Raw genomic sequence first — 18,261 nt, 5'->3', positions numbered from 1 at the left:
AATTTTGAAAAAAAAAAAAAAAGGTTTTTTCAAAATGGCGGAAATTATCGGGCCTGGCAGGGAAAGACATTAAAATAATCTCGGGACTATCGGGCCTGGCATGCAATGAGTTAAATGACAGACAAATATAACATCCTGCAGTATAACAGTCAGAAATCAGAAATAATAATGTACAAAAAATAAATAGATAAAAGATACCTACAATAAATGGATCACACCATAATTGACACAAATGTATCCCTGTCATGACAAACATTCACAATGTCTTTGTGAACATGAAATACCCTCATCCCAAAAATAAGTTTTTTGTTTTTTCGAAGGTTACATGTGAAAATAGTGGTAGTTGCATATCACATTGCATATCTCCAAAGCATTAATATAGTATATATGTTTCTGTCAGTGGTGCTCAAACCTTTTCAAGTGAAGGACCGCCAAAATGATATGTATTTGGCCACAGACCCCCCCCCCCCCCCCCCCCCCCCCCCCCCCATCTAAAAATATTCAGTTCCAGGGACCCCCCCCCCCCCCCCCCCCCCCCCTGTGAGTGACAAATGTTCAAAGATTTGCACACATTTTAGCAACTTTTCAAAAATAGCAGATCTACAAGCTCGCAGCGAGCTTGTTTATCTGCTATTTTTCAATAGCTAAAGTATAAAATAATTAAGGCCCCTCCACCTTGGGCCCTAGTTACTCAGTCCCCCCCTTGTGACACCCCTGTATGCAGCGATATGGGGGGAGACAACAAGCACTCCTCTGACCCCACACTAGAGGGTAGCACGGGTCTGCCCGGAACCGATTACCTGAGAGCCGAACCGAGCCATTTTGGGGCTAAAATATTCACTTGTCCCTCGGGGCAGGGGTCTGGTAAGGTCCAATTGCCATGGATCTTGTTCAGGGCATTCCGAAATGCATTTACCCGCAAGGATCCGAGAGGGTGTGTCTGAAACACACAGCACAGTGCGTGATGAGCACACACGCATGCGCACGCGCGGGCACACACACACACACACACACACACACGTGTACATGACGCAGCGGCAGCCCTCCGCTGTAGCTCTCGGAAGAGGCGAGGGAGGTGCGCTCAGCACTAGAGTAGAGAAAGAAGACGACCAGTCTCAAAGTAATGGTGAAAATAAGCATCGGACACAGTATGGGGCTAAAGTCCCGGCCAGATCGGGTCAATTTTCCCCGGCTCCACTTTGATAGGATCCAAATTTAATCGGCTCCATTTCGGACCGGATCCAATCTTTCTCTGTGTTGTTTTGTGCACAGGCTAGTAAATCAGAATGTTTCTCAGGGAAATTCGGCTCGGTCCAAATACCCTCGCAGTGATGTCATTACGTGCGCGTCCCGCGTCAAATACGCGTTCATGTCGCCCAGAGACGCATTCACGTCTTGTTTCTGGGGTCCCGGGGACGCGCCTCCATTATTAATCCATAATTTACCGCATCGCGGTAAAATAAAAACATTAGCGATTAGCGAATCGCAAAGGCCGCGATGTTCTGCTAAGTAGACTTCCCAAGCAATATGGAGACGTTTAAATTTTTGAAATCCCTTCATAATTGACTACGCAATGATCAAATCAAACCGTGGTGTCTGTCTTTGCTTCCTATTAAACCTGCGGAGAGGAGAGGAGCCAACTGTCTGTCTAACAGCACGTACAAGTTTATTTCCGTTCCAACAGAGTAGGTTCCAACGGAGTAGGCCTACTCCATAGCTACAGGTAGTGAATGTTCTTGTAATCATTATAAATATAATGTCCTTAAATCCTTGTGCATTGATTAAAAGCTGCCGTTTGTCATAAGCTGAAAGTGAAAGTGATTTCTGTGCAACGGTGGCTGCCCCTCCTCTTTCCCCCGCACACACAACTTTTGGTGTGTGTCTTAGGGTGCTTTTTTTTGCCTTGATGAAACTTAAGCAAGGCAGCGACATGCGGTACTTTCTTCCTTGACAATAATGAGAGGCAGACAATACCATTACTGACATTTTGCTGAATATAAAAACGTTTTATATTGCTAATAGCAAAGTAAAAGGGAATCTTTTGGAAACTTAATGGGTCTGTTACTCGGTGAACAAATGGAACCAAATGGACCTGTTCCATTTGTAGGCCTACTCTAGTTTTTTAAAATGTAATATAAATTGGGGTCCCAGTGATATAAATATAATTAAATGCGTGTCTGTAGCCTAGTGTATTTAGAAATCCTAGTTCTAAGTTCAAACATTAGCCAAATTGTAAAATAAATATAAGAAATAGGCAAACATTTTGAAAATAGCCGATCTACAAGCTCAGTCTTTAGACGGCCTTAATAACCTATTGTGGTGTGTAAAATAGCCTATAGAAAAAAGTTAATAATAATAATAATAATGGTAATAATAAGGGTAGTAATAATAATAATAATACATAAAAAAGTATCGAAAACGGTATCGAAAAAGGTATCATATCGATTCCCAGGTATCGAAAAAGGTATCGTATCGATTCAGAGGTGAACGATACCCATCTCCGCGGCGTTGAATTTTTTGGGACCCATAAAATATCCCTGGGACTCATCCGAAAAACTCTTCTGGGGTCCCGGGACTCATTACATTAAAAACCTATTAACATCACTGCCCTCGGTTACGTTTCGGGTCTTTTTTGGACCTGTGCTACCATCTACCCCGCACAACACATGGGGTGGGTAGGAAATGACTGGCTTGCTCTGTTTTCATTGCATGCGTTTGGTGTTTGTTTGAATGTTCTCTGTGGATGCGTATTACCAAACGTAGATACTGGAATACTAAATGAGGGCAGAGAAACTAGTAATATAAAGCTCCTTTAGGGGCATTTTTGGGGCAAAGAGATGATGTTTCTTTGGATTTCAAACAACATCAGGATAATTATGTAGACAGGGACTTGAAATATTAATCTTAGATTTCCTTCACTGTACCTTGCCTAGAAACTGGTGAAACTGCTTTGTTTGAAATTATGTCGAGTGCAACATTTGCTTACGATCTAAGGACAGGATGATTCACATTCTGTTTCTGTTCTCTTTCAGAGTGATCGTCTGTCCAGGTATGTTGATGCCCATATTACCTCTCTTCTACTTTTACAATGGTTTAAGAAAAAAACACTAACAATTAATTTCCAACACTATCACTCTGCAGACCTGTTAATTGAAATCCACCCTGTGGATGATTTGCACAGTTGATGAGGCTAAACGTCGAGGTCCTTTCATCACTCTCGTTTCAGACACGAGAGCAGTACTTCATCCTCCGACCGCATTGACGCTCTAGGTAGCCGTGGCTACGGCGAGGGTCGGAGGCCATACTCGAGCAAGCTGGAAAGAGATGACACCACTGACTATAAGAAGGTATACCATTACTTAAGACTTTTCAATTAGGAAAATAAAATGGTAAATGGTTCCTTTACTATAAAAACATGCAGCTCCTATGCGTGCGTGAGTCCTGTCACGCTCGTGTCACGCTCCATATATGGCCAAGACAGAATTCATTTGCACTGACCTATTCTGACATCACAATGATCACTCGAACCAGCTCAGCGTTCTCAATGGGCCCGAAAATTATGACGTCAAACATCTATGATGTCAGACGTCAGTCATCTCCATATTTGGGAAACTATAGCCACATTTTGTCCAACTTAAACAACCAACCAGGTCTGTGCATTTTTTCTTTTTTTATGAAAGTTGATCCCATGCCAAAGTGCCAGTGCTCGCCCAGCAGTCTACTGTCACCCAGGCGGATGCATGCACGCGCCCATGTGCACGTGCCCATGTCTAGGTACCAACCTACCCATCAAGACTAGTTAAGGGTTAAATATCTTGGCTCAAGAGCACTTTTGACACAAAGCCAGGAGAAGCTGGGGATCGAACCGGGAACTTAAGGATTCTGAGACAGCCACTCTGCCTTCAGCCTAAAAACTTTCAGTGAGTGGAGCGTTGCATGTTGACGAGGCTGAGCGAGAATTGTAGGTGTACCACTTTAATGCACAACATGTGCTATTGTTTCCTCTTAGGCACGTGCACACATAGACATCAAAGGGGGCTTGAGCCCCTGCCCTTTTATCCATCTGTAAGAAGTGCCCTCTCCAGACCATGAATGCAGTTTTTACTATGGTGAAAGAATTGCAAATGCCCCCTCCTTCCATGCCATATGGAATCACCTTGTCCAAACTCTCCTGAACTTGAACGCAGCATCTTATGTTGACAAAATTGCCCTCTCTGTGTAGAAATCCATGCCGTTACGCCAGCATTGCTTTTTTATGCTTAAGTTTAGTGTGGTATCAAGTACCGAAAATAGCTGACCTCCAAGCTCACAAGGCATCACGCTGTGACAAGTTGTGAGCTTGGAGGTCTGCTATTTCCAAACAATTTCACCAAAAGGCCCTTTTAGAAGTTTCAGCCCCTGCCTCTCTAACATTCTCTGCGGTTTCCTCTGTCCTTGTAGCTCTATGAGCAGATTTTAGCTGAAAATGAGAAGCTGAAGGCCCAGTTACGTGACACTGACCTGGAGCTGACGGACATGAAGCTGCAGCTGGAGAAAGCCACGCAGGTATACAACATGCCCCGTTTGATCCTGGGGTTCATGTGGTCTGGGGCTAATGAGCAGTGGTGTAATGTCACTATGTACATTTACTCAAGTACTGTACAATTTTTAGGTATTCTTTTTTACTTTACTGGAGTATTATTTCCGATTTCCAATACTTTTACTTCAGGAAAATATTGTACTTTTACTGGACTGCAATTATTTGAAAACGTTAGTCACTAGTTACTTTGCAGATATAAATTATTATATTGTAAAACAAACATTATCCACTTCAGCCCTGTTTTATACATGGGCTCAACAAAGGCATGGCTGTTGTGCTGTTTTTAAACATTTTAGTACTTTTATTTTTGGTACTTTAAGTATATTTTGATGCCAATACTTTTGTACTTTTACTCGAGTAACAATTTGAACACAAACCTTTTACTTGGAACAGAGTATTTTTATATTGTGGTATTGATACTTTTACTTTAGTAAAACATTTGAGTACTTTTTCCACCACTGCTAATGACTGTTCCCCCCCCCCTTTTTGCAGAGGCAGGAACGTTATGCTGACCGGTCGCAACTCGAGATGGAGAAAAGGGTAATAATGACAAACTAATATTCCACTTCTGTTACAAACATTTATCTTGTTGAATGTAGTTTGATGGGGTTATTTTTTTCTTGTAGATGTGGGAAAGTTGAGCTCAGATGCCCGTTCCCATTGTTTTGCCTGGATTATGATCTCTTACTGCTCGAACAGTCTTGTAACATTATGCTAATGGCTTTATGTCTGAAGGTAACAAGCAGGCCCCAATTTCATCTGGGTGGCGGTATGATCTTCTAAGCAAGAGTTGTTGTTTTTTATGCCAGTCCTTTCTGCTGTTGGCTGTCGTGTCACAAATACCCTTGTACCTGGGGTGGAGGGAGAACAACACACTCCCAAAACACCCAGCACCTTCTCTCTCACATGTTTTTTTTTTTTCTTCTTTTCTTTCAAACTTCAAGGCAACGCGTGGTCACCACTTGTCAAGAATGTCTTTTTTTACTCTGTTTTTTTTTAATTGTGTGCTGCAGCACGCGTGTGCGCGTGTGTACAGGCAGTAGACGAATAAGGAATTGTGCGCTCACTGTTAAATTACTCTGGCATGTGTTTTGTGCATTCATCTTTGATGTATTTTTCTTTTGTAATCATATTTGATGGTGGTTGCAATCTATACATTTTAACACAGTCCCTGCCAAAAACAACCCTTTCTATGTAGCTCCCTGTCAGGCCCGATAATCCCGAAAATGTAATAAGCTTTAATTAAAAATAAATGTTAATCAAAAGAAGAAAAATTTGATCGCTGCACCATTACCATGGCAACCGGAAGCAGCCATCCCTCCGAGCCATGGGATGGTTCCATTCACTCACTGTTTATACAACATGAGAGCTAGTTCTTGAACGGATGTTCAGATTTTCTGTGGACAGCGTAAACACGCACAATTCATTTCGTTTCGTTTCGAGTCCGATCGTGCACACGGATATTCTCGTGACCACGTTAAAGGTAAGAGAAGAAAGGCAGTGAAAGACATAGGGAAATTCTCGTGACTATCGGGACTCGCAACAAATGAGTTAACTAACACCTTAGCTGTAACACTATCACATAGACTTCACTATCACGCATTAATCACATAGACTTTATTACTGGTTGATGTCCATACTCTAACATAAAGCAATGTATCTGATCATTGTAACACCTTTCTTCATTCCGTGACAAACAGGCCTCTAGTGTATATTCAGTTGACCATGTCTCAGTCATTTCATTAACTCGGCCACCAAACATCATCTATCATTTTAACTTTAAAGAGGTTGTTCAAATCACTTTGCCTGGTTGTGGCTTTCAGACACCTCACTATCATGTGTGTTCACGTGTGTGCAAAATGGCTACCTCCTCACCATCTCACGTGTCTGCTTAGTGCAGTGTACAGAGCGTCTGATGAGTTGTCTGTGTTTACTTGCGTCTTATGGGCTTGCTGTCTTAAGAAGGAAAGCCAGGGTTCATGTATTTTATCCTCCATCCCACAGGAAAGAAGAGCTCTAGAAAGGAAGATCTCTGAGATGGAGGAGGAACTCAAGGTAACATCTCACAATATTTGTACTTTTCTGGATGACACATGTGTTTGGTGATTTCATGACTGTACTTGTAATGTGCGATGCAGGGATGTTATTTCTTTCTTCCATTTCCAAAGGTCAGTAAGTACAGCTGTTTGGCCAAATTGGCACTTTCAGCTGAATTTAGCAGACCAGCCGCACTCTAGACCCATACTGGACCCGATGCACATTTTTTCTAATTTCACCATGACGTTGAGATTATCCGTTAGGGGTTTCAGTTCTTGGTGGACTCGTGCTACCCTCAATGTGACAGGAATGTTAAGACAGATGGCGCAACCTCGCCCTTTAGGGCTTTTCGCCCTTAGGCGTCTTACGGGTATACTGTATAGATACACGGGACAAGATGGTGATATCATAAAACCACTACTGTACATCAAGCCTTTATATTAGCAGATATTCGTTTTTTTTTTTATTCAGCCGGGCCAGTAAAAATAATTCAGATCACCCATTATAGTCTGTGCCAACAGAATATTTAAGCTGTTTTTAAAGATGTTCACTTGAATGTCCTTGTTCTGGTAAACCGGTGGGTTGAGATATACCCCAAGGCTGTTGAATAGTAGCAGTGTTGTGTCCTTCCCAGCAGTGTGATAATGTAGTACAGTACGTTCATTTCTAGGTCGTAGGCAGCTACTCTGATCTTATCGCTGTCCCTTTCTATTCAACTCGGCTAGCCGAGAGGAAAATCTCTCCCGACACGCAGCAGCCGAAAGAGCTCTTATCACGCCTTCAGTTTTCCAATCTCTCTCTCCCCATTATTCTAACAATCTTCCTTTTCTGTTTCCCTCCTCCTCTCTCTCTTTCCCTATTCATTTATATTGTGCTATCTCTAACCGACCCTCTCCCCTCCGTACCTATCCCTGATTTGTTTTCTGTTTCTTCTCTACAAACGCTCATAACATTTACCCCTTACTACTACTTGCCTCTATGCCCCTCTTTTCCGCCTCCATTTTCTATTCTTTCTTTTCTCTCTCTCCTTCCATACCCCCCCCTTCTTCTTCCTGTTGTTGTGTGGTGTTCTTTTTCTTTGTCGTTTTCCTGCAGAACCTCCCCCAGGTAAAGCAGGTTCAGACCCTGCGGCAGGTTAAAGAGAGGCTGCAGGCAGAGAACCGGGCCCTGGCCCGCGTGGTGGCTAAGCTCTCCCAGTCCGCCTGCAGCCACCTGCCCGCCATCGACCTCTAAAGCCACGCCCCGCCCGCCCGTCCGTCCGTCCGTCCGTCAGTCAGCCTACCACCTCCTCTTCCTACACCACCTCCTTCTTCTTGTCCTCCTCCTTCTCCTCACGTGTCCCCCAACCTTACCCTTCTCATGCTCCATTTCCGCACCGCCCCGCATCCATAGACAGGCAGGTGTCCAGCCGCCCAACCAACCATGATTTTGATGCTCCTTCCTTCCTTAACTAGCACCCCTTTCCCTGCCTCCCCAGACCTCCTGGTTTTGTAGATTGGGGAGGGTGTTTGGATTTGGTGTTTGCTGACAGGGCACTCTCCTTATATACAGTACACGTTTCCAAGGTTTTACCAGTTTTAAGTATACAGCGCTATTTTACCATAGGTAATAATGTCACATATTGTATATGAGGGTCACGCCAGGTGAGTATCAGCTTAGACTTGCTGTTATTTTACTAATACCCAATTTGGCTGGTTGTATGCATTTCATTTACACACAATTATGGTTGTGTGTTTTCAATTACAGATGATTAAATGGAGCCTTTTCACAGACGTGTCATAACTACGTAAACTCAGGCGTAGCTAATTAAATGCATAGTGGGTACTAGGGGTTTCATTTCATACCCCATCGGAAGTCGAAAAACAATGAGCAAGACCCGAATCATGAACTTAAAATAACAGTCCAATCAAATGGTGGATGTAGAGCATTGTGACACGTCTAGCTGGTACGTGTGATTTTAGTGTACCAGTTAACAAGCACTAATAATACCATTAGATAAACATTTATCGATCCCTGGAGGGAAATTCAGATGTCATAGCTAGGGCTCTCACGATTATGACATTTTACATGACGATTAATTGTCACTACCCAATTAACGATTTAATTGTGTTTTTGTCTTTGACAATTACATTTATGTTTTGCTTGTAGGCTTTGAAGTTGCACAGATATGACACCTAAATATATAACCTAAATATATATTACTGACATATTTGACAACTTTTATACTTAATGGGGAAGACCGCCTATTTTCAATATTGAACTGTGTTATTAACTCACCCACCGCTATTTTTAAGACCCTTCTAATGGTCCACACCGCCAGGATTTTGCCTACCTTTAACGTGGGCGCGCGCGCGAATCCATTGCGCGATGGTTCACCGATTGCATTCACAATACGATCCAGGCAGGGTAAGCAACAAAGCACTACAGCCTTCCATCGCTCAAAGCGAAACCGACGGAGCGCCACGCTGGTGTTGCACAACATTGAACCGGATGACATTTCGGCAGACAGGATACAGGCGTCGTTGTCCCGCCCCCCCATTTCCGTTCTGGAACATCCAGATCCGTTTTTTGTGAATAGGGCGGGTCCATAGAGCGCTATGGATGGCGAATCGGCGATCATACTTTTTTGTTTTATAGTTATTAAAGCTAATTGATAACTCGTCATATTCGTCATAAGCAGAGTGGACCCATAACTATAGCTCGTCAAACTCGACATATGCAGTGGGTGAGTTAATATACCTTAGAGGAGTTGTGTGGAAATAGAAAAAAAGTTCCCCCCTTTCTGTGTTGCCTAGAACTGGAGGATTGATTTTGGGGTTTGTATTGTAAACTACAACTTGATGACATCACACATTGTACTTGTACTACATTGTACTACAATACAAACCCCAAAATCAATCCTCCAGTTCTAGGCAACACAGAAAGGGAGGAACTTTTTTTCTATTTCCACACAACTCCTCTAAGGTATATGAATGACACAGTTCAATATTGAAAATGGGTGGTCTTCCCCTTTAATAAAGAACATAGATAGTGGAAACAGCCGATCTACAAGCTCACATGCGACGCAATGTGAGCTTGTAGATCATGGAAACGATTACGACGATTATGACAAAATAATTGCGATATGTCAAATAATTGTGATTAGACTATTATGTAATAATTGTGACAGGCCTAGCATCTACAGCAGTAAGAATGAAACACAGGTAAGGGTCAATAACGAAATAAAGATATTTGCTTTTGATCTGCGAAAGAGTGAAAATATGTACAGTCGATCAATAAATATAAATGTACTGTGAAGATACGAATCAATACATCACTATATTAATCATCACTACATCACCAGTGAATATATGAAGATACAGAATACCATTTACAGTATCAACCATGAGTATACAGGTGGATATATGCACATCTATTAACAGTATCTACCATGAGTATATGAATGAATATACTGTATGTTCAGTATCAACACTGAATACACAGGTACATAACAAAACAATTTAATATCATGGAAAACTTCTTTTTATTTCCATAATGTAATTCAAAAAGTGAAACTTTGATAATATTCTAGATTAATTTAACAGTGCGCCACGTCACATTGATGTTGTAATTTGTTCAACAGTAGCCCAGACCAAGTATTCAGTGTGTAAATGAACATACTTTACAGATGGTTGACATTTCTGTATTATAAACTATTATCTAATAATTTGAGATACTAGCATTTTCATGAGCTGTATGACGTAATCGCCAAGATAATTTTATTTTTATTTTGTGTGCAATATTTCACCATTACAAAACATCACACGTCCTGCCATTGGCAAGTCAGTTGACTTTCAGGGGATTTGCAGAACATTGAGCTTGTAGATCAGCTATTTTTATGACCTTCTTTGACTTCGAAGTTTAAATCTACCTATGAAGGTGAATTCTGGATTCCATAAAAATTTGAAAGGAAAACAGGGAAAGAAACTTGTGGAAAATATGCATTTGCAGGACATTTTCAGCAAAAGAGCAGTAAATACTGAAAAGTTGAAATTGGACTTCGGCACAACAGAGTAGACCTTCAACAGAGTAGACCTTCAACAGAGTAGACCTTCAACAGTGAGTATCTGGATGTACAATCTATAAGTACAGTCTCTCAACAGTTATCCTTAAACACATAGGGTGCCCAGGATTATTCAACATTTAATTGGCAGGTGCCCATGGCAACCCGCCATTTTATATACCTTTGAGGTCCTCCTGGCAAAAACGTAATGCGAGTAAATGTAATCCAAGTATGTCCTGTTTATCACGATAATATTTTCTTTCAGCCAGGACCGTTTTTAAACAATGGTGGGCCACAGTGCTTTTGTAAAGGCTGCGTTTTGAACATGAAGTTGATTTAAAAGCTAGATTAGGAGAAAAATGCACTTTTCTGCCGCAGCGTAACATGCATGTCTTTCAGGGAGAAAGCACTTCCCGGTCACGTGATCTCACGCTGCATTTCGGGAAATGGAGTGTTTTTCGTCACCGCGGTAGCCTGGTACAGTAGCTACAGTATAGTTTACTGTACAACGCGTCGAACGTGTCAAAGGGCACACAGAGACATCAAAGAGTTTGGTTTGTTGACACGTCGTGGACCTCCTATGAGTTAGGCAGGCATCTGCCAATGTTCGGCAATGTACATAGTAGTAGTATGTGTGCAAGTGCACCAAAGTCCATACAGGAGTTGGTAGCTGGAAGTGTTTTTTTTTTTTTTTGTAATAAGACTCTTTAAAGCTCTCATATGGCCATGCTTGGTTGAGATGCCTGGTGGTTATGAGGAGTGGTGAATCTGTGGCAGGGTGTACCTCATCTTTGCTAGCTCATCATAGAGGATGAGGTTGTTTTCCAGGATAGTTTCCGGCTTCCTAGTCATCCTCTTCTGGAACCACCTCCAGAGTGTGCAGTTCAGCTCCATCTACAGAGCTGGCTTTCCCCACCTCATTCAGTTTACTGGCATATGTTGTGTTGTTAGCCCGCCAACATACCATGACAAAGAAGGGGACGCTGGCTACTAGCGTCTGTATCTCGAGGGAAGCGCGTCACAGAAGACGTTCGGTATCCCAATCAGAGGCACTTGCTTTGGCAATGTAAACGTTAGTTTTCCCATGCCAATAAAGCTCATAATTTAAGTCCTGGAAAGGACACGCTGTGATTGGCCAGTAGTCACTTTGAGTGGCAGCGTGCCTTCCGCACTTCCTCCTTCCCTCTGCGATACAGGTCGCTCCAATGAACTGCAGCGGCGAATGAGGCATCTAGGTTTTTATATCTGTGGCTACTATGGACTAGCATCCTGTTAAACACAATGAAGACCGGATTCTCTGTAGAAAGAATGTCCTGCTTTGTCCCTTCCTGTAGAGGGCCTCTGTGTTGTCAGGCCAGGCAGGTCCTGTCCACATAGTCAGTGCTCCTTGGCATACTTTTTCAAATTGACTCATTCATTTGCCTCTGCTGTCTTTACCCTGCAATGACATGTCTGTGAAACAGGTCCATTGCATGAAGTTTATTAGCAAAGTCATTTTTCCAAGTACTGTAAAGGAAAGTGTCCCTTGTCATACAGGTCCTAGTCTTGATGCCTCTGAAAGGGAGTGCACAGATTTAGTTTGGCTTGTTCTGGCTTCTTTGCATGAAGTGGCTTTCTTTTTTTCTGTCCATTTTGGCCCCTTTTTCAAGACTGTGAAACCCCCTCTTTTTGTTGTTTGTCAGCCAATAGGGTGCATACATAAATGTCATGATTTGCACTTCACTTAATATTTTAATATCCGTTTGAATTGTATGATAGAATGAACAATATACCACTGATTAAGTGATTAAAATGTTCGCCAAGACTTTTGTGGAGTAATTCAATGTGGTGTTCTGGACTAACACAGCAATTCAGATGATAAAATTGTCATGTTGAGATCAAATCAAGCAGGGAAATGCATTAAGTGCACAAACCTTTTGTGGGTACTGTGTGACTCAACTGCATTGGCAATTAACAGCCATCTGAAAACCTAGCGTAGATGTCCACCCATTATGCGTTTGGAGTTCAACCCACAAACTGATTCCTTTGCAAATTGCCTGCATCGTTGGCCAAGCACCAGTACTGCCAGTATCTACGTGGATACTGTCTGCGAGATGGCCTACATTACTTTGTGTGGATCAAAGGAGTGAGTGGCTGATCTGGCAGGGTTTTTGATTTGTTTTGTTTTTGTGGCTGCCAGTGAGTAGCCATTCTGGTCCTGCATGGCTCTGTATCAGAAACCTTTGGCCTGTTGGTGTGTCCGCTTCTTTTCTCTTGCTCTCCTGAGTTTTGGAACAAGGATGCGATTAAACATAAAAAAGGTTGCAATGGTGAGAGACGGCTGTGTGACTGGTCTGAGATTGCTGACACATGCTGCAGATTGCAATTAACACGTTTGTGAAAACTGGACTTAACTTTGGACATTCCTACATCTGTCGAGACCCATCTAAAGCCCTTTCCTCCCCCACCCCTTTTTTTGTTCTCTCTTTCAGACGCTACCAGACTTGAAAGCAGACAACCAGAGACTAAAAGATGAGAACGGAGCCCTCATTCGAGTCATTAGCAAGCTTTCCAAGTAGAACAAGACCCCCCCCCCCACCGCCCTGTCCTCTGCACCCCCACTTCCTCATGACAGTGACTAATGGAATTGCACATTTAGTTATTAATTGCAACAGACATCAGAGACAAGACTCCCTTTATTTTTGCCTCCCAACTTTTACGCCTGAATTTTACTTACTGTAGTTGCTTGTGCGTGTCGTGCACTGGAAGTAGCTGATGAGCTTGTACATCTGCTTTGATGTGCGATGCGGGCACGCAATTAAGTATAGGTCAGACATTGGCTGTATTTGCTCCCTACATCCTCCACCGCAGCATCCATTCCTTCCTTCCTTCCTTGGTTCGTTCAAACATTCATCCAGCCATGTCGCTACCACCTGATAGATTTTAATCCACTTGATTCTGTGGCTGCGGTCCTCCTGATAGAACCACTGAGTTTACACAGCAAAAGGAAAAGGGTAGTAAAAAAAGCATGATGTGGGCGCAGACGCCTGAATAACTATTTAACCAATACGCCTTAAGCTGAATTTACACTTTGTCGTGTGGCTGCGTCGCTCACCAACTATAGCAGATATTTGGTGAGTATCGTGGCCACATGAGCAAGTATAAATTAGGCTTTAGTTGTACATAAAAAGCATCAATCACTCGGCTGTCACGGTTATGATCTAACAAGTGATTTTATTTGTGCCACGATCTCTCTTAATCGATGTCATCGTTATTTTTCCTTTATTTTTTAATTTAATTTAATTAAGATTTCTTCTGCTCCTCTTCCTGTCCAGTGCTGTGCGGGTTCCCCGTTCTATCCTCCACCCCCCCCCCCCCCCCCCACCCCAACCCTAACCCTCCAAAAAAAGTGCCAGTTTGTGCCCCATGTGTGTGCGCGTGTGTGTGTGTTTAGGTTTGTGTCCTAGCTGCCCTATCTTTGTGCAGAGTGATCGGTTACTCCTCCCTTGTTCCCACTCTCCATTACACGTCACCAGGGCACACACGCATGCACAAACACAGGCCTCCTTGCTCTCTTTCTATCTATATCTAAACGCCCACCCTCTCCATTTCTGTGCTTCTGTGCGTCTTCCTCCAAGAGGGAAATGTAATTCTCGCTTTACAGAACAAGGTGGACCTGGTGGAATTTAAGCTTTCACTGTATGTGCAATATGCATTTATTTCTTTAAAAAATGCTTTAATGATGAGTCCATCAGCAGTAGAGGTCTTCACTCTTCCATCACCCCCCCTCAGCCTCCCCCCCCCCCCCCCCCTTTTTTTTTTTTTTACAACCACTTGAACCCTAACATCCCTATTGTGGGTTCTATGCTAAACTGACATTTAGCATAGAGCAAAAACAGGAGCGGGCCTAGTATAGAGCCCTTGGTGAACTAAGTCTAGGGTTTAAGTGGTTATGTTTGTAGTGTAGTCGGTTTATATTCTGTATTCCTCACTTTGTTTTAGCAGGTACTGAGTGATGCTGTATATACCTGTATGTATTGTTTGAGACCAGCACATGGCATGCGTTTATGGTTCCCGTCTGTTACTATTGAAAGTATACAAATTCCAGAGGACAAAAAGTGTGTTATAATTTCGAAATTTAATAGTCAAAACTCAAAAGACATTGGATTACATTAGAGCCTCTCTTAGAGGGAATGGCTGGCAGTGTTCAATGCTTTCTTTCTTTTTTCAAGTTTTAAAAATAAAGTGTTCACATAATTGTGAGATAAAATAATATAATTGCTTCACTACATTTCACACATTGTATCTTTGGAAGAGTGCTGTTCATTTCTTTTTTCTTTTCGTTCTTTTTTTTTAAGCTGTAGTATTATAGCCAAGGTGTTGTCACTAAAAGAAATCTTAGGTATCGCTAACCCAGTCCATTTTACAATGTCTACATGCACTGTCAACGCCATGTGAGGAGTCTTGATGTCAGGTTGAAACAACTTGCCACCCTCATATATTCCATGCATCTGAAACACACATTTTATGCATTTCAGTGGCCTTTTGAAGAATATTTTAGAGTAAGAGTAAAGAAAAAATGTCGCTGCAGATGAACTGTTGACCATTTATTCTTTTTTTTTTTCTTTTTTTTTTTCTCGATGTTATATTTTCCTTTTAAAATGTTCCCATCTTGTAAAATAGATGTGTGGCTTCATACATGCAAGCTGTGCTGTGACTACAAACCACTGAAGAGTTCATTAAAAATAAACTTGTACATTGTAAAAGTTCCCATGTTTGAGTGTTCTTTCCCCTTTTCATTTATGAAAGAAAATACTACCAGGTGTTAACACTAAAATGGTCTTTTACTTGTATGATTTGATTAATGATTTTAGGCTAGACATTTAATTTAATTCACCAGTATGGACATGCATATGAGATAAGTGAAACTTTCTAAACTCTAAAGCCAGTTTGCAACTAAACTAAACATGGCAAGGATGGAACAAATGTTTAGCGATATCATATTGACACATGCTTAATTTCAGCTCTGTCCGGTCATATGGTGATGTGCACCAAAACTAGCCTATCTACAAGCTTGCACTAGTAGGTGGCTTCTAGATCTTATATTCTTTGCAACATCGATATATGACAAAGTACAGATCGGGCCTTAGTATCCAAATCGTAACATTTTTCTTTAAAGGACAACTTTGTTTTTTTACAACAAGGGTTTGTATTTTAGATAGAGAAAATAAAAGATTAGTGTTAAAATGTTTTCATTTACTTCTTTCTATCGTTTTAGTGATTTTAACCCCACCTGGGGCATGCATGCAAGAGGCTAAATATCTCTTTGACACAGTTGACCCATTCCCAAGATGCACCACAATCTTTCATGGGCAGATGACTTATGGGGGCTTGTGTAAATAATAAGCTAATATAGAAATTGATAGCTTATTGTGTCTAAAAATACATATTTAGCCACTTGTATGCATGCCCCCACCCACTGAAATCAAAATACTAAAATCGTTAAAATAGAAAGCAGTAAATGAAAACATTTTAACACTCCTCTTTTCTTTTCTCTAATGGACCAATCCCCAATCACATACACACCCATTGTAACAGTTACAATGGGTGTGTATGTGATTGGGGATTGGTCCATTACAATCTAAAATATGAATCCTTGTAAAAAAAAACAAAGTTATCCTTTAAGTTGAGAAAGAGGCATTGAATGAGTGTTGTATTATTTGATTGGGTCTCCATGTGCTTATATGTACTGTACCATACTGCCTTATACCACTAGATGGAGCTCCACTTTCCATACTGGCAGTTGAAAAGCATGCACCCAGTTAGACTGCAGTATAGTGTATTTTGTATTGTGCTACAGAATGTGAGATGGTGATGGGTGCTTTTGTTTTCTTCTTCCCTCAGGCTTAACCATGCCAAGGGAGAATATGTTAATGTTGTGTACCAAGCTATCACAGAGAGATCACACCCATATTATATTCAGCTCAGTAGAAACTCAATCCAGCTGTACAATCTCTGTTGGTGATTTATGTGTCACAGGACCATTATTTACTTAAATACCTAATGACATTAGCTATTTACCACAGGGCATGCTCTAATGAGGTGTTATAGAGCTTGATATATTCTTCAGGGATACACAATTGTGCTTTAATTGTGAGGGTCATGCAACATACTTCCCCTTGCCTGGGCACATGGTTGAGGGTTTCCGAGTCTGGTTTGCATCGTCTTGACGAAGATAATAAGGAAAAGGTCACTTGGACAGCATTCCAGACACAGAACCAGAAATGATAGTATCAAATGCTTTTAAATATTGCTGCCTAGTGCCTAATCAGTATCATCATCACCTTTCACTTGTTTGAAAGGCAAAGAGGACAATGATGGGCTATTTGTTCAAGTAATCATTGCAGGCTTCAGGCTTTTTTTTACTGTGACTAGATTGGAATGTCATCAATACAATCAAGTCTATCTTGGTTTTACATAATACAGATGCAGGAATTGATTGTAAATTGATTGAATAGATGACATTGTATGGCTAAAGCAAGGAGTCTTCGGAATAAATCCCTTAATTTGTTTGATATATTTTGTCAGGGCCCTACAAGATGATTTATGTGTCATGCTTAACTTGATACCAGTTAAATAAAACCCAACTGTTGTCTCTGGCCAGAACTTGATCAGTCCAAAGAAATGTGAAATATTCTCCCATTAATTGTCATCGGGGAATTAGACGCAAATAAAGGAAAGAAAGAAAAGTACTTTTGAGTGCATGTATTCTTTGATTCCTGACAGATGCTCTTTCAGGGAATGATTGTGCTGTGCTTTTCTAGGTTGGAAATAATCCATAGATCTCTGACACATGCACATGCACACAAAAACTGATCCTCTTCCCACAAGTCATGTTTTCCTCCACCATAGCCCAATCTCCTCCTTTGAATCATATCCTGCAGCAGTTGCAATGTGTGTTTGTGGGGGGAATAGAGATACTTGCTGCCTCTAACCAAACCTCCGCAATTACAGACACATACTATCACATACCCACACACACAAGAATTAGACACACTGGCTGAGCAAAGCCCCCCTGCTCCAAATAGCAGCACTGTTTTCAGTTAAAATGTGTCACACAATATTGCCACTCAAGGCATTCTGCTGAACTATGAACCCATCTGTTAGAGGAAGGCAGAAGACAATACATCTGTGATCAAAGCACTGGGTGCTTAAAATAGCGAACAGTATTTTGGCGTGTATAGTATACACACACACACACACACACACACACACACACACACACACACACACACACACACACACACACAGAGGATGTTGCCAGAGAACAGTCAGAGTTGCTGCTCCAGTCCTGGGCTCTCGCTTGTCCCCTGATGGAGTTGGATACAGACTTCAGATTCAGACACTTAAATACAGACATCCTCCTGGAACAAGGTTGAACATGAAGGTGTTGAACCCAATTTGCTCCTTACCTCCAGTACCAGCAACACATACTCAGAGACCTTGTTTGTATGTATGCTACATAGTATGGTGACATGGAGACAAGACAACACAGCAGATCCACTCAGCCAGTTTGCACACAAAGGGAGCAGTGCAGCTGACTCAGCAACACACAGCATAGAGC

General features: G+C 41.7%; 1 protein-coding gene across 1 annotated transcript in view; it reads left to right on the top strand.

The window, feature by feature from the left end:
• The window catches only part of ppp1r12a (protein phosphatase 1, regulatory subunit 12A), a 90,640-nt gene extending 75,281 nt beyond the window's left edge, over positions 1 to 15,359 (top strand). Inside the window, exons 21-26 of the mRNA XM_080753810.1 lie at positions 3,033 to 3,049; positions 3,227 to 3,347; positions 4,441 to 4,545; positions 5,072 to 5,119; positions 6,584 to 6,634; positions 13,130 to 15,359. Coding sequence (XP_080609936.1) covers positions 3,033 to 3,049; positions 3,227 to 3,347; positions 4,441 to 4,545; positions 5,072 to 5,119; positions 6,584 to 6,634; positions 13,130 to 13,216 — 429 coding nt within the window. The 3' untranslated portion in view covers positions 13,217 to 15,359. The remainder of the gene's footprint in view (positions 1 to 3,032; positions 3,050 to 3,226; positions 3,348 to 4,440; positions 4,546 to 5,071; positions 5,120 to 6,583; positions 6,635 to 13,129) is intronic.
• The last annotated feature ends 2,902 nt before the right edge of the window (positions 15,360 to 18,261 follow it).

This window comes from Nannobrachium achirus (assembly GCF_963921795.1).
Source record: "Nannobrachium achirus genome assembly, chromosome: 23".
NCBI lineage: Eukaryota > Metazoa > Chordata > Actinopteri > Myctophiformes > Myctophidae > Nannobrachium > Nannobrachium achirus.
Note: the sequence above shows the minus strand (reverse complement) of the source record. Positions and strands in the feature narration are given on the sequence as shown.